The following is a 16521-nucleotide window of genomic DNA, read 5'->3' as shown; positions in this document are numbered from 1 at the left end:
TCTTCAACACCACTGCATCAACACCAAAGTCATTCATCACCACCACCACTAACATTAACTATCATCACCACAAACTCTATGTCATCACCACCACCAAATAGTCATCACCACCACTCCCCTTCTATCTCTCTCTTCTTCAACACCACATCACCACCACCACTAACATTAACTATCATCACCACAAACTCTATGTCATCACCATAATATCATCACCACCACCAAATAGTCATCACCACCACTCCCCTTCTCTCTCTTCTTCTTCAACACCACGGCATCAACACCAACACCAGCCAGTCATCACCACTTACCAAAACATGTCGAACCAGTCAGTCACCACCACCACCACCACCACCAACGATCGAGTCAACTGTGAACGACTTGTCACTACCACGACCACTTGCACTGACAACTATCACCACCACCACCACCACCACCGCCACCTTTTCTTTGTTCGAATTGGATCTAAATATATTTCCGACATCTGTATATATGTGCATGTGTGTTATCGTGACCCATCAACAAACACACCTACATAGATAAAGTATACATATAACCTACATACACGCGTACTTACACATGCAAACATACATACATTTACATACATACATGAAACACACACACACACACACAGGCTTCAGGGTTAATGAGTCGGACTTGAGAGCCGAGGCCATGCGTATGTCACCTAAACACACACACACACACACACACACACACACACACACCGCAGGCTCCAGGGTTAATGAGTCGGATTTGAGCGCCGAGGCCATGCGTATGTCACCTAAACACACACACACACACACACACTATAAAAAAATGTTATTACATACCTAAACACTTGTATCGAGAATTTTACACACACACACACACACACACACACACACACATCTGATAAGGCTTTCCTGCAGTCTGTTGTGGGTATTTCCATGGGAGTTAAGTAGTTTTATAAGCCTACTGTAATGATATAGATTAATTTTAGGTCAAGGTCCTGGAAAAAGTAATGTTAAGTACCCGACTATAATCTCCCTTGTGACCTCGGGATATATTTGATGAGAGTTAGCCAAGACGGATTGTATGGAAGTGTATGATACCAGGATAGGAGTTACATCATGCTGAGTGAAGCGAAAGGAGGTGAAACTAGAAAGGGAGGAAGGAGTAGGCTATATATGGTGGAAGGAAGGGCGAGGAATGACGATGCGATTATGTTAATTGAAATGCGAGGAGATCAGACAGATGGCGGGAAGGAAGAACATGGAAGCTGAAATAAGAGTAAATGATGTTAGAAAGAACGAAAGAACTATAGGGAGGAAGAGGATAATTATGATATAGGAGGAAGGAAGGGCGAGGAATGACGATGCGGTTATGTTTATTGAAATGAGAGGAGATCAGACAGATGGCGGAAAGGAAGAACATGGAAGCTGAAATATGAGATGATGTTAAAAAGAACGAAATAACTATAGGGAGGAAGAGGATAATTATGATATAGGAGGAAGGAAGGGCGAGGAATGACGATGCGATTATGTTAACTGAAATGCGAGGAGATCAGACAGATGGCGGGAAGGAAGAACATGGAAGCTGAAATAAGAGTAAATGATGTTAGAAAGAACGAAAGAACTAGGGAGGAAGAGGATAATTATGATATGGGAGGAAGGAAGGGCAAAGGAAGCGATGACGAAGCGATATGTAAATTGAAATAAGAGTTAAGTTTAAAGAGAACGTATGGAAGGGAAGCTGAAAAGAAGGACGATATAGGTTGTGAGTTTGAGAGGAGGAGGTTATGTTATTAAGAGAGAACGGGAGGCCAAGAAACAAGATGAAGGACATGTAAATTAAAATAAGAGTTGAGTTTAAAGAGAACGTATGGAAGGGAAGTTAAAAAGAAGAGCGAGATAGGTTGTGAGTTTGAGAGGAGGAGGTTATGTTATTAAGAGAGAACGGGAGGCCAAGAAACAAGATGAAGGACATGTAAATTAAAATAAGAGTTGAGTTTAAAGAGAACGTATGGAAGGGAAGCTGAAAAGAAAAACGATATAGGTTGTGAGTTTGAGAGGAGGAGGTTATGTTATTAAGAGAGAACGGGAGGCCAGGAAACAAGATGAAGCGATATGTAAAATTATTGTAAATTGAAATGAGTTAAGTTTAAAGAGAACGTATGGAAGGGAAACTAAAAAGAAAAGTGAGATGGGTTGTGAGTTTGAGAGCTTGAGAAGAGGTTATGTTAGTATGGGAAGAAAGGAAGGGAAAGAAACCGATGTGTTAACTGAAATAAGAGTTAAGATCAGAGAAGATATGAAGCGAAACATGGTGTAAGAGGAGGAAGAGGAGGAGGAAGAGGAGGACGAGAAGGATTACGCAGGGAGAGAGAACAGGTAAGGTGGACAATGATGATGCAATATTAGGGTAAGTTAGATCATGTTAAGGGGAGGCTGCCTTAAAATGAAAACATATACATTAAACTTATTCTTGAGATAAATAAATAACGGTTAGGATTTTGTTTTAAGTCGGGGGATGTTAATAGAGAGAAGAACAATGGTTTAATGGAAGAAGTACTGAAAGAAAATGGAGTTAGGGTTGCCGGTGGGGAGGTTTAAGGGGGGCTACTCTAAAATTAAGGAAAATGGGGTCAGGGTTGCCTTAAGTCAGACGATATATAGTGAAACAAACGAAAGTAAAGGAAAATGTGATGTTACCAAGAAGGAAGAGGAGGTGGATTAGAAGGAAGAGGGGGAAGGTAAAAACAAATGGTGACGCAATGTTAAGAATAAGCTAGATAGTGTTCAGTTAAAAGAAATAGTGAAAACAAAAACAAAAATAAAGAGGAATATGGCGTAACTAGGAAGGAAGAGGAGAAGGATTATAAGGAAGAGAGGGATGGTAAGGAGGAAAATGATGATGCAATAAGAAGAAGTTAGACCATGTTGACTCAGGGGAAATATGGTGAAAGACAAAACAAAAGGGGAACATTATGACGTCATTATAGGAAGGAAGAAGAGAAGGATGATAAAGAAGAGAGGTATGGTAAGGAGGAAAATGATGATGCAATAAGAAGAAGTTAGACCATGTTAACTTAGACGATATATAGTGAAATAGACAAAACAAAGGGGGAATATGACGTCACTAGGAAGGAAGAAGAGAAGGATGATAAAGAAGAGAGGTATGGTAAGGAGGAAAATGATGATGCAATAAGAAGAAGTTAGACCATGTTAACTTAGACGATATATAGTGAAATAGACAAAACAAAGGGGGAATATGACGTCACTAGGAAGGAAGAAGAGAAGGATGATAAAGAAGAGAGGTATGGTAAGGAGGAAAATGATGATGCAATAAGAAGAAGTTAGACCATGTTAACTTAGACGATATATAGTGAAATAGACAAAACAAAGGGGGAATATGACGTCACTAGGAAGGAAGAAGAGAAGGATGATAAAGAAGAGAGGTATGGTAAGAAGGAAAATGATGATGCAATAAGAAGAAGTTAGACCATGTTAACTTAAGACGATATATAGTGAAATAGACAAAACAAAAGGGGAATATGACGTCACTAGGAAGGAAGAAGAGAAGGATGATAAAGAAGAGAGGGATGTATAAGGAAGATAAGACAAAAAGCTAAAATAAGAGTTAGATAAATGAGGTTAAATAAATGTAACTATAGGATGAAAGGGGGAAGGGATGGAGAATGTAAATAAAGAGAAAAGAGAATATAAGGAAGACGATAAGACAATAAGCTAAAAGAAGAGTTAGATAAATATTAAATCGAGCTAAATATTGTAAGCCAGACGTAGTGGAAGGGAAGGGAAAGTGCAAATAAAGAAAATGGAATATAAGGAAGAAGAGAAAAAAACGGGGAAACCAAAATAAAATGAGTTAGCGAAATTAGGTAAAATAAACAAGGAAAGATTGAGAGGGAAGGGAGGGATGGAGGAAGGGAGGATAAATGTAATAAGGGAGAGAGAGAGAGAGAGAGAGAGAGAGAGAGAGAGAGAGAGAGAGAGAGAGAGAGAGAGAGAGAGAGAGAGAATATAGCAAACACAGGGCGATAAGTTAAAATACGAATTAGATAAAAATGTCAAACGAAGCGAAATAAGGATGAAATAAACGCGAGAAAAGTGTGATAGGGAAGGAAGAAAGGAATATAAATGAGGGAGAGAGAGAGAGAGAATGCAAGGAACACGATGATAAGGACATAGATTAAAATGATAAGATAAATGTTAAAGCTAAATTAGGATAAACAAACATACGGTAAGGTTGAGAGAGAGAGAGAGAGAGAGAGAGAATGCAAGGAAGACGATGATGAGAAATGATCAAATAAGAGATAATGTTGAATAAAGCTAAATATGGAAAAAAATAAACAGAAGGAAGGTTGAGAGGGAGGGAGAATGTAAAAAAAAAGGGGGAGAGAGAGAGAGAGAGAGAGAGAAAGAGAGAGAGAGAGAATGGGAAGGCGAAGGAAAATAAAGGAAAAAGACGAAGAAATGACGGAAGGAAATTCATGAAGGAGAAATGAGAGAGGAAAGGAAAAATAGAAAACGAGGAATCAATGGAGGAAAAGTTAAGGAATGAATGATTGATTGACGGAAGGAAATTGATTGCTTGATTTATAAGTAAGGAGAGAGGAAAGGCAGAATAGAAGACGAGGAATCAATTTAGGAAAAGTGAAGGATTGATTGATTGATTGATAGTTTAGTGTTGCAAGTGAAGGAATAAATGATTGATTGACGTAAGGAAATTGATTCATTGATTGATAAGTATTGAGAGAGGAAAGGCAGAATAGAAAACGAGAAATCAATAGAGAAAAATGGATGAATGAATGAAAAGTTAGGAATAAGAATAACCACAAAAGAGGAAGGAAGGAAAAAATAATTAAAGACAAGGAAAAAGAAGAAAAGGAAGAAGGAAAGATGGAAAAATAAACAAAGCGAAATAAGGTGAAAGAAAACGTGGTAGCGGAAGGGAAGACTGCGATAAATGAAGGAGATAGAACAGGAGGAACAAAATGGCTAAAAATAAATATAAAGACAAGTTAGATGATATTAAAACAAACGAAATAAGGAAAAATAGACGTTAGCAAGGGTGGTAAGGATGAAGGAAGGTAAAAGAATAAAGAGAGAAGAGAGGAAATACGAAAAAGAAACGAAGATAGGATGAACGAATATATAAAGACGAGTTAGATGATATTAAAACAAACGAAATAAGGACAAATAGACGTTAGCAAGGGTGGTGAGGATGAAGGAAGGTAAGAGAATGAAGAGAGAGGAGGAAATACGAAAAATAAATGAAAATAAAGCAATAAGTTGAGTTAGATAATGTTATGTAAAGAGAAATAAAGGAATACAGACGTCATCAAAGGTGGGAAGGAGGAGGCAATTAAGGGCAGGTAAAGATCGAAGGAACAGAAATTAAGAGAGAGGATAGAGCAATGCGTTGGAATAAGAGTTAGATAATGTTATGTAAAGAAGAAATAAGGTTACAGAAACGTCATCAAAGGTGGGAAGGAGGAGGAATTTAAGGGCAGGTATAAGGAAGGGTGAGAAAATTAAGAGAGAGGATAGAGCAATGCGTTGGAATAAGAGCTAGATAATGTTATGTAAAGAAGAAATAAGGTTACAGAAACGTCAGCAAAGGTGGGAAGGAGGAGGCATTTAAGGGCAGGTATAAGGGTGAGAAAATTAAGAGAGAGGATAGAGCAATACGTTGGAATAAGAGCTAGACAATGTTATGTAAAGAAGAAATAAGGTTACAGAAACGTCAGCAAAGGTGGGAAGGAGGAGGCATTTAAGGGCAGGTATAAGGGTGAGAAAATTAAGAGGATAGAGCAATGCGTTGGAATAAGAGCTAGATAATGTTATGTAAGGAGAAATAAGCTAATATACACACGTTAGTAAAGGGAGGGGGTGAGGCAGGTAAAGAAGGAAGGCAGGTCAGCAAAATGTCACCTTCGGAGCTCGTCTGCCGGCCGCTGCGCCAATGGTAAAAATGTGAAGTCCACTAACACACACACACACACACACACACACACACACACGACCAGACAACCCGGCGTGTGTTAGGGATTGTGATGCACTGCGGGGGCTTCTGACACACACACACATACACGGACAGACCACCAGCCAAACACACACACGCACGGACACTAATATCCGGTCACTATTCTCAGGTTCCGGAGCATAACACTCACCTCACACTTTGCTCACTTGACACCACTTCACTTCGACCCCTTGCCGCCCGCCCCAGCACACCTACGCATTACCACACCTGAGATCTACCTGCACTAAGCCTCGCCCCACGCACAGGTGCCCAGACAACCTTCCCCAACCAAGGCCAAGTCAACACTGTCAGCCCGGCGGGGAAGCTCACGTGGCCAATCGCAGGTTTTTGTGTGTGTGATGCAACGAGAAATGTGACGTCACGGTTTATCCAGCCAATCACGAGACGGGGTGTGTGTGATGTCATGCCTCGCTTAGCCAATAGGAGAGGAGTGTTAAGCTATCATCGGGAATCAGGTCACAGAGTTCTCCCGAGTTCATTTCAGTTTTTATTTCTGGTTTGCTTCGAAGGACTGGACCCGAAATTGATGCTTCCGAATATCAGTGGTTCTTATTGATTGTTTCCCGTGAGTTTAGAGAGGATCGAAATGGTGGTTATAATGTGTTTTTCCTCTTTTATTTATCTCTGTCTCGTCTCTCGTGCGGCCTTGAGGTCTGGACGAAGGGCTTGACACTGAGGTGGAATGCGAAGATGACGAGGAGGAGGAAGATGCTGGAATTCTCGTCTCGCGCGGTTATATAAAGCAAAAACAGGAATATAAGTGCGTGTCTCTCTCTCTCTCTCTCTCTCTCTCTCTCTCTCTCTCTCTCTCTCTCTCTCGGTCAGGGCACGTCTTCGAGGGCGCTTTTTGAGGTTTTCTTGAAGGCGACTCGAAGTGAAAGGAAGGAAATGAAAGGAAAGAAGGAAGAAAACGAAGGAAGAATGGGAAGTTAAGGAAAAATAGAAGAGGAAAGGAGGGAAAGCAGAAAAAGAAAGAATTATAAGTAAGGGAAGTGAAAGGAAGGAAATGAAAGGAAAGAAGGAAGAAAATGAAGGAAGAATGGGAAGTTAAGGAGCAATAGAAGAGGAAAGGAGGGAAAGAAGAGAAGGAAAGAATTAAAAGTAAGGGAAGTAAAGGAAGGAAATGAAAGGAAAGAAGGAAGAAAAGGAAGAATATGGGAAGTTAAGGAAAAATAGAAGAGGAAAGGAGGGAAAGAAGAGAAGGAAAGAATTAAAAGTAAGGGAAGTAAAGGAAACAACACGAGGGAAATAATGGGAAATAAGGAATAATGGAGTAACGTACGAAAGAGGAAATAATGGAAATATGAGATAGAATGGGAAATAAGGAATAATGGATTGATAATGAGAAAAAATACACAACTAAACAATGGAAGCAAGAAAATCAAAGGAAAACAACGAAAATAAAAAAGAAAAGAAAACAGGCAAAAGAAGAAATAATGAGAGAGGAAAGAGGAAATAAAGAGGAAAATGAGAAATAAGAAATAATGGATTGATAATTAATAAGAAAAAAATACACAACTAAACAATGGAAGCAAGAAAATAAAAAATAAAAACAACGAAAAGAAAAAAGAAAACAGGCAAAAGAAGAAATAATGAGAGAGGAAAGAGGAAATAAAGAGGAAAATGAGAAATAAGAAATAATGGATTAACGAAACCCAGAAAATCAAAGGAAAACAACGAAAAGAAAGAAAAAAGAAAACAGGTAAAAGAAACCCAAAATAACAACAAAAAAATACAAAAGGAAAAAGAAGGAAAATGGACATAACATTCTATTAATTTTACACAGATGCTCAATTCTGACTCGCGTGTACAAATTGTTTAAAAGATGATGAATGCCCCAGACAGCCTCTTCAATTAATTAGGACGTGATAGGAATTGAGAAGCTTGCGAAAAATGAGGTTAGAATGAGAAATAATTAAGGTAGAGTGGAAAATGGAAGAGGAAATGAGGGAGAGAGACGAGATAGAGAATGGGAAGTACGAGATAATGAAACAGTGAAAGAGGAAAGGAAGGAAGGAGGGAAGAATGGGAAACAAGGAATAATGGAAGATGGGAAGAAAGGAAAGATGAGAAAGTAGGACTGGGAATTAAATAAGGAAGTAAATAAATGCAAAGTAGAGCACGAGAGGTGATAGAAAATGGGAAGTTAGTGGAATAATCATAAATAAAGGGAAACTGAAGCAGAAAAGGTTATAGAAAATGGGAATTTAGTGGAATAATGACAAAACAACGCACGAGAGGTAATAGAAAGTGGGAAGTCGGTGGAATAATCATAAGTAAAGGGAAACTGAAGCAGGAAAGGTTATAGAAAGTGGGAAATTAGTGGAATAATGACGGAAAAGCTAAAGTAAAGTGGGAGAGGTAATAGAAAGTGGGAAGCTGGTGGAATAATCATAAATAAAGGGAAACTAAAGCAGAAAAAGTTATAGAAAATGGGAAGTTAGTGGAATAATGACAAAAAAAGTAGATTAAAACAAGAAAAGGAATAGAAAGTGAGAATATGGTAGAATAATGACAAAAAAAGGTAGATTAAAGCAAGAAAAGGGATAGAAAATGAGAATATGGTAGAATAATGACAAAAAAAGGTAGAGTAAAGCAAGAAGGGGAATAGAAAGTAGAAAGCTGGTCCAATAATCACAGGCTGTGTGAATGAGGCCCCAGGTTCGAGTCCCGCCCGCCACTAGCCTATTAGCTGACAACTTTCAGTCATCGGCGAGTGGCCTAAAACTTCTTCTTCTTCTTCTTTTGACCTGTAACGCTTTGTATCGCTTCTTAGGTCCTCCTCCTCTCGTTCCTCTTTCCTTCTGATTCACACACTTTCCTTTTCAGTATTATGTGACATTCCTAACTGCAATAATTTAAAGTCACTTATTTCCACTTAATTACGCATTTGTGCCCTTTTTTCCCAGCACTGCGCGAGGAACACTTGACAGCTTCAGCATTCTTCTCTCCGTTTCCTTCTTGTCTCCATACACCCACATGCTGCCCTAAAGACCTGTTACTGCGTACTATAGATAAACTAGATAAAAGGGGATCAGAGATGAGTTCCGGGAGCACGCAGCATTAGCCAGGCAAGACGGCGCCGTTATAAACATTTGCATGCGCCATAACGGGATGGGGCCGACGACCAAGAAACCCTTCCGGTGTCCTAGGCCGAACGTAAAATAATAATAATAATAATAATAAATAAATAGATGAAAAATAAAACAGGAAACGTGAAAAAAAGCGGGAAGTTGGTGAAATAAAGAAGTAAAAAGCGGAATAATAAAAAAAAAATACAGGGAAAGTAAAGCAGAAAAGTAACAAAGTGAGCAGGTAGTGAAATAGTCACATGAATAGAAGCAGGGAAAGCAGGAAAGTGATAGAAAGTGGGAAATCAAGGGAAAGTAAAGCAGGGAAGACGATAAAAAGTGGGAAATCAAGGGAAAATAAAGCAGGAAACTGATAGAAAGTGGGAAATCAAGGGAAAATAAAGCAGGAAAAGAGATAGAAAGTGGGAAATCAAGGGAAAGTAAAGCAGGAAAAGTGATAGAAAGTGGGAAATCAAGGGAAAATAAAGCAAGGAAAAGTGATAGAAAGTGGGAAATCAAGGGAAAGTAAAGCAGAAAAGTGATAGAAAGTGGGAAATCAAGGGAAAATAAAGCAGGAAAAACGATAAAAAGTGGGAAATCAAGGGAAAGTAAAGCAGGAAAGTGATAGAAAGTGGGAAATCAAGGGAAAGTAAAGCAGGAAAAGTGATAGAAAGTGGGAAATCAAGGGAAAATAAAGCAGGAAAAGTGATAGAAAGTGGGAAATCAAGGGAAAGTAAAGCAGAAAACTGATAGAAAGTGGGAAATCAAGGGAAAGTAAAGCAGGAAAGTGATAGAAAGTGGGAAATCAAGGGAAAATAAAGCAGGAAAGTGATAGAAAGTGGGAAATCAAGGGAAAATAAAGCAGGAAAGTGATAGAAAGTGGGAAATCAAGGGAAAATAAAGCAGGAAAGTGATAGAAAGTGGGAAATCAAGGGAAAATAAAGCAGGAAAGTGATAGAAAGTGGGAAATCAAGGGAAAATAAAGCAGGAAAGTGATAGAAAGTGGGAAATCAAGGGAAAATAAAGCAGGAAAGTGATAGAAAGTGGGAAATCAAGAGAAAGTAAAGCAGGAAAGTGATAGAAAATGGGAAATCAAGGGAAAGTAAAGCAGGAAAGTGATAGAAAGTGGGAAATCAAGGGAAAGTAAAGCAGGAAAGTGATAGAAAGTGGGAAATCAAGGGAAAGTAAAGCAGGAAAAGTGATAGAAAGTGGGAAATCAAGGGAAAGTAAAGCAGGAAAGTGATAGAAAGTGGGAAATCAAGGGAAAGTAAAGCAGGAAAGTGATAGAAAGTGGGAAATCAAGGGAAAATAAAGCAGGAAAGTGATAGAAAGTGGGAAATCAAGGGAAAATAAAGCAGGAAAGTGATAGAAAGTGGGAAATCAAGGGAAAATAAAGCAGGAAAGTGATAGAAAGTGGGAAATCAAGAGAAAGTAAAGCAGGAAAGTGATAGAAAATGGGAAATCAAGGGAAAGTAAAGCAGGAAAGTGATAGAAAGTGGGAAATCAAGGGAAAATAAAGCAGGAAAATGATAGAAAGTGGGAAATCAAGGGAAAATAAAGCAGGAAAATTATAGAAAGTGGGAAATCAAGGGAAAATAAAGCAAGGAAAACGATATAAGTGATAGAAAATGGGAAGATAGCAGCATAATCACATAAACAGAAGCAGGGAAAGTAGGAAAGACGATAGAAAGTGGGAAATCAAGGTAAAGTAAAGCAGGAAGGGTATCTATAAGGGCAAGAGGAGACAGATGTGGAGCCTTGACCCGCTAGCGACCACACACGGGACGAACCGACGGATGCTCAAGGCCGGGCCGAAGTGGGACGAGGTGGAAAGAGGCGAGCCCGCAACATTACCAGACTGTCGTATTCGGAACACCACCTCTAATAGTAGTAGTAGTAGTAGTAGTAGTAGTAGTAGTAGTAGTAGTAGTAGTAGCAGTTTATTACTTCGAAGAACGAGAAAGACGACGCAAATAACAGTGAACCAAGCAAGGTGGGCAGCGTCAGGCGTCTTAGGTCAGGGGTGGGAGGGGGGAAATTAAGAGAGGGGGGTAGAGGAACCAGTGCGCCACGATACCTGGGGCTAAAAAACAGGAGAGGGAGGAAGAGCCAGAGTGTGGTGGGGGGGCGGCGGCACGGGAGGAGCTGGAGTATTGGAGATAGAAATGGAGGACACAGGGATACGGGGGGGATAATGATTACGCTAGAAGAGGATAGAATTGATGTCTCACACGCGGCAATAACAAGGTGCTGCCGCGGGAACAGTGTTGGACAAACCCCCTAAGGACAAAATTCTCCCTTAGGACAAACCTCCCTAGGACAACCTCCGCCCAAGGACAAAATACCCAGAAGATAATAAAAAGAGAAAAAATATATAGTTCTAATAATATTAAAGTATGAACACGGAAAGCATCATAATAGCTGAGGAGGTTTTGTCTTATTTTGCACTTTTAACTGAGAGGTTTTCTTTATTATATATGATGAATTTATGGCGTAGATCTAAATTACAGGAGCGGGATTTGAGGTCATTCTTATATTTTCTATCCTGCCCTTGTTTTCCCTTCTCTTCACACACACACACACACACACACACACACACACACACACGACTATAAAAATTCATTACACACATAAACACCTGTCTCGAGTCACACACACACACACACACACACACACACACACACACCATTATAAGGCAAACACTTCTTCCAGACAAATCACTCAGGGACGGAGATTCGAACTAAGACTCGAACCTTTGCACAACACCATCGCAAGCCACGCCGCCAAGACCCAAAGAACGAGAAGGAACACCACGATAAAGGATCAAACACCTTATCATTACCTTTAACACCTTCCTATACACACTTATAACACCGTCTAACACATTCCAATTGCTTTAGGCCTTGGCACATTTCCTATTCCCTTGCATTCTTAACACATTTCTTTTTCCTCTTGTTTTGATGTCCTTTCCTTTCTCTTCCCTTTACATTAGCATAATTTATTAACCTTTCCTCGTATTTCATCATTTTTTTCTTACTATCACGAGGCTCATAAGACTACCCATAGACATACTAACACGACCTCTACGAAAGCCTTATCAAATGTGGGTATACATAAGCCTTGTCAAACTATCACGAGGCTTATCAAACTACCCATAGACATACTAACACGACCTCTACGAAAGCCTTATCAAATGTGGGTATACAGAAACCTTGTCAAACTACGAGTATCACCAGGTTCATCAAACTCCCCACCATGGAAATATTAACACAACATCTTCCACGAAAGCCTTATCAAATGTGTGTGTGTGTGTGTGCGTGTGTGTGTGTGTGTGTGTGTGTGTGTGAGCCCCGAAAAGTGTGAGAATGTTGGCCTGATGACTCAAGCATATCACCTTCCCGCTCACCTGTTCCAACTTATAACACACCTACAACACTTAACATACCTTGCACCCCACGCCCCCAGCCACTCACTCTCCCCTCCAACACTTCGATCCCTCCCGCCTCTCACATCAACTAATCCCAAAGGCTAAAAAGGGGTTTAATCGGGTTCTAATGAGTGTTTCTTCAGGTTCATGGTACAGAGGAGGGGTCAAACTACCACCAGGGTCATTAAACTACCCTTGGAAATGCACAAAATCTCCTAGGAAAGTCTTGTCAAATATGCGTTTCTTGTGTTCATGGTACAGAGGAAGGGTCAAACTACCACCAGGGTCATTAAACTACCCCTGGAAATGCACAAAAACTCCTAGGAAATTCTTATCAAATATGCTTCTTGGGTTCATTGTACAAAAGGGTCAAACTATAACCAGTGTCATTAAACTACCCCTGAAAATGCTCAAAACTCCTACGAAGGTCTTGTCAAATATGTGTTTCTTGTGTTCATGGTACAGAGGAAGGGTCAAACTACCACCAGGGTCATTAAACTACCCCTGGAAATGCACAAAATCTCCTAGGAAAGTCTTGTCAAATATGTGTTTCTTGGGTTCATGGTACAGAGGAAGGGTCAAACTACCACCAGGGTCATTAAACTACCCCTGGAAATGCACAAAAACTCCTTGGAAATTCTTATCAAATATGCTTCTTGGGTTCATTGTACAAAAGGGTCAAACTATAACCAGTGTCATTAAACTACCCCTGAAAATGCTCAAAACTCCTACGAAGGTCTTGTCAAATATGTGTTTCTTGTGTTCATGGTACAGAGGAAGGGTCAAACTACCACCAGGGTCATTAAACTACCCCTGGAAATGCACAAAAACTCCTAGGAAATTCTTATCAAATATGCTTCTTGGGTTCATTGTACAAAAGGGTCAAACTACCACCAGGGTCATTAAACTACCCCTGGAAATGCACAAAATCTCCTAGGAAAGTCTTGTCAAATATGTGTTTCTTGGGTTCATGGTACAGAAGAAGGGTCAAACTACCACCAGGGTCATTAAACTACCCCTGGAAATGCACAAAAACTCCTTGGAAATTCTTATCAAATATGCTTCTTGGGTTCATTGTACAAAAGAAGAGTCAAACTATAACCAGTGTCATTAAACTACCCCTGGAAATGCACACAAACTCCTAGGAAAGTCTTGTCAAATATGTGTTTCTTGGGTTCATGGTACATAAGAAGGGTCAAACTACCACCAGGGTCATTAAACTACCCCTGGAAATGCATACAAACTCCTATCAAAGTCTTGTCAAATATGTGCTTGGCCGTGGAAATGCTTAAGAATATGGACTTTACAATTACTAACACGCCTTCTGATCCAACGTTTTCCTAATAATACGTTTTAACACACCAATAACATGTTTACATATCCTACACACACCTAAATCCTCTCAGCTTTCTCTCTCTCTCCCTCCAGCGCCTTCCCACCCACCTCTTCGTACGTTTAACACACCCATAACATTTTTAACATAATCCAATACCCCACTTAAATCCCCTCAGCTCTCTCCCTCCTACCTCCAAATCCTTCCCTCCCACCTCTTCCTACGTTTAACACACCCATAGCATTTTTACATAATCCAATACCCCACTTAAATCCCCTCAGCTCTCTCCCTCTCTACCTCCATCCCCACTCACCTCTTCCTACGTTTAACACACCCATAACATTTTCACATAATCCAATACCCCACTTAAATCCCCTCAGTTCTCTCTCTCTCCCTCCAACGCCTTCCCACCCACCTCTTCTTACGTTTAACACACCCATAACATTTTCACATAATCCAATACCCCACTTAAATCCCCTCAGCTCTCTCCCTCTCTACCTCCATTCCCACTCACCTCTTCCTACGTTTAACACACCCATAACATTTTCACATAATCCAATACCCCACTTAAATCCCCTCAGTTCTCTCTCTCTCCCTCCAACGCCTTCCCACCCACCTCTTCTTACGTTTCACACACCCATAATAGTTTTCCATATCCTACACTCCACCTAAATCCCATAAGCTCTCTCCCTCTCTACCTCCATTCCCACTCACCTCTTCCTACGTTTCACACACCCATAATAGTTTTCCATATCCTACACTCCACCTAAATCCCCTCAGCTCTCTCCCTCTCTACCTCCATTCCCACTCACCTCTTCCTACGTTTCACACACCCATAATAGTTTTACATATCCTACACTGTACTTAAATCCCCTCATCTCTCTCTCCTATACCTCCAACGCCTTCTTTCCACAAATAGTTATAGCCCTCCTTCTCACCCCTATCCCCACACAGTAATACCCAACGTTGCCTCTTCTATTTACCGACTTCCGACCCAAAAACTGTCTCGTGGACCCTAATAACGAGATCCACTTATAATTATCTTTAAAATAGTTAATGCCTGATGTTTCTTGGCAGTAGTTAGGCGTCAGAAACCGGTAAATACTATGCTCTGAGTACGATAATCTGGCACTGTGACCTCGCCCCCGCTCACCTTGGTTTATAGATACGGGCCTTGCGAGCTCCTACACACCCACCCAGACCCACCACAGCACGTAAACTACCACACACAGGGCACACACCAACCCAGTGAACCCACCCAACTTCATCCTGATTCCACCCCCTCCACCCCCACTCATCCCCGCCTTTCCACATCCCTTAACTCGATCCCTACTCCTCCCCACTCCACCCCACCCAGCAGTTCCACCCATCACTCGATCCCTCTCACTTTACATGCGGGAGAGTTAACAAGCTTCGTTAAATGTTATGATTCACACACACACACACACACACACACACACACGAGCTGGAGAACTTAGCCTATGAAGAGAGATTAAAAGAAATGTAGGCCTGTTAACAAGAAGAAAAATGAGAGCGAGGTTGTCTAATTACACTGTACAAACTCTTTCATGGCAGAGAAAAATCAGCGAATAAAGAATTGTTACTGGGAAGGGGAAGAGAAGAAGTTAGGTTACGTTAGGTTAGGTTAGGTTAGGTTAGGTTAGGTTAGGTTAGGTTAGGTTAGGTTAGGTTAGGTTAGGTTAGTTAAGAGGCCGTAAGCAAAAGTTGAGAAAGGGAACGTGTTAATGATACGAAGAGACACAGTGTTCCCCTTGGTAACATAAATGCATGGAATAAATGAATACAGAAGTGGTGGTGGTGGTGGTGGAGGTGGGTCATTGGGTGGGTACGGAGCTTTCAGGAAAAAACTGGACGAGTGTAAATACGGTGGTGGTGGTGGTGGTGGAGGTGGGTCATTGGGTGGGTACGGAGCTTTCAGGTATAAACTGGACGAGTGTAAATACGGAGACAGGACCAGAGGAATGTAGCTTTAGCCCTACAACTGGGTAAATAGTACACACACACACACACACACACACACACACACACACGAACAGTAACAATGCCATTTTAATCATATTTCATTCATCATCATAACCATCATCCTTTGCATACAACAACAACAACAACAGTGATAATAATAATAATAATAATAATAATAATAATAATAATAATAATAATAATAATAATAATAATAATAATAATAATAATAATAATAATGATAATAATAAGGCGAAGAATCACACTCTTAAGATAAATTCTGATACGTTTTAAAAGAGGAAAATTGAGAAAAGTTGGAAAATATAAAAAAAAATATAAAGAAATAGGCAAAAAGCGATGAATCGGACGCCACAGGTAAATTTTGAAACACTATTAAAGAAAATCTGAGCAAAAGTTAATTAAAAGGAATATTTGATGCTGCGTTAGAGAAAGATAAATTGTACGTATAAGGAAAAGCTTAGAACATTTTAATAGAAGGAAAGTTGAAGAAAGGAAGAAAAAAGCTAGGAATTGGACGCCACAGATAAATTTTTAAATACTAATAAAGAAAATCTGAGCAAAAGTTAAAAGGAATATTTGATGCTGCGTTAGAGAAAGATAAATTGTACATATAAGGAAAAGCTTAGAACATTTTAATAGAAGGAAAG

At 40.0% G+C, this 16521-nt stretch overlaps 1 protein-coding gene across 4 annotated transcripts in view; it reads right to left on the bottom strand.

Moving 5' to 3' along the window:
- Window positions 1-15086, bottom strand: part of LOC127000903 (heme-binding protein 2-like) — a 26759-nt gene extending 11673 nt beyond the window's left edge. Inside the window, exon 1 of one of the 4 annotated variants that reach the window (XM_050865020.1) lies at window positions 15027-15086. Coding sequence is in view for 1 of the 4 variants with exons in the window: in XM_050865017.1 (XP_050720974.1) it covers window positions 309-316 (8 nt within the window). In the remaining 3 variants the exon portion in view is untranslated. Of the gene's footprint in view, window positions 1-308; window positions 361-6172; window positions 6340-15026 lie in introns of those variants that run through there. The other 3 variants (XM_050865019.1, XM_050865021.1, XM_050865017.1) reach the window with 3 other exon arrangements.
- Between the last annotated feature and the right edge of the window lie 1435 nt (window positions 15087-16521).

This window comes from Eriocheir sinensis, chromosome 19, assembly GCF_024679095.1.
Source record: "Eriocheir sinensis breed Jianghai 21 chromosome 19, ASM2467909v1, whole genome shotgun sequence".
In the NCBI taxonomy this organism is placed as follows: Eukaryota; Metazoa; Arthropoda; class Malacostraca; order Decapoda; family Varunidae; genus Eriocheir; species Eriocheir sinensis.
This window is presented reverse-complemented; position numbering and strand designations above follow the sequence as displayed.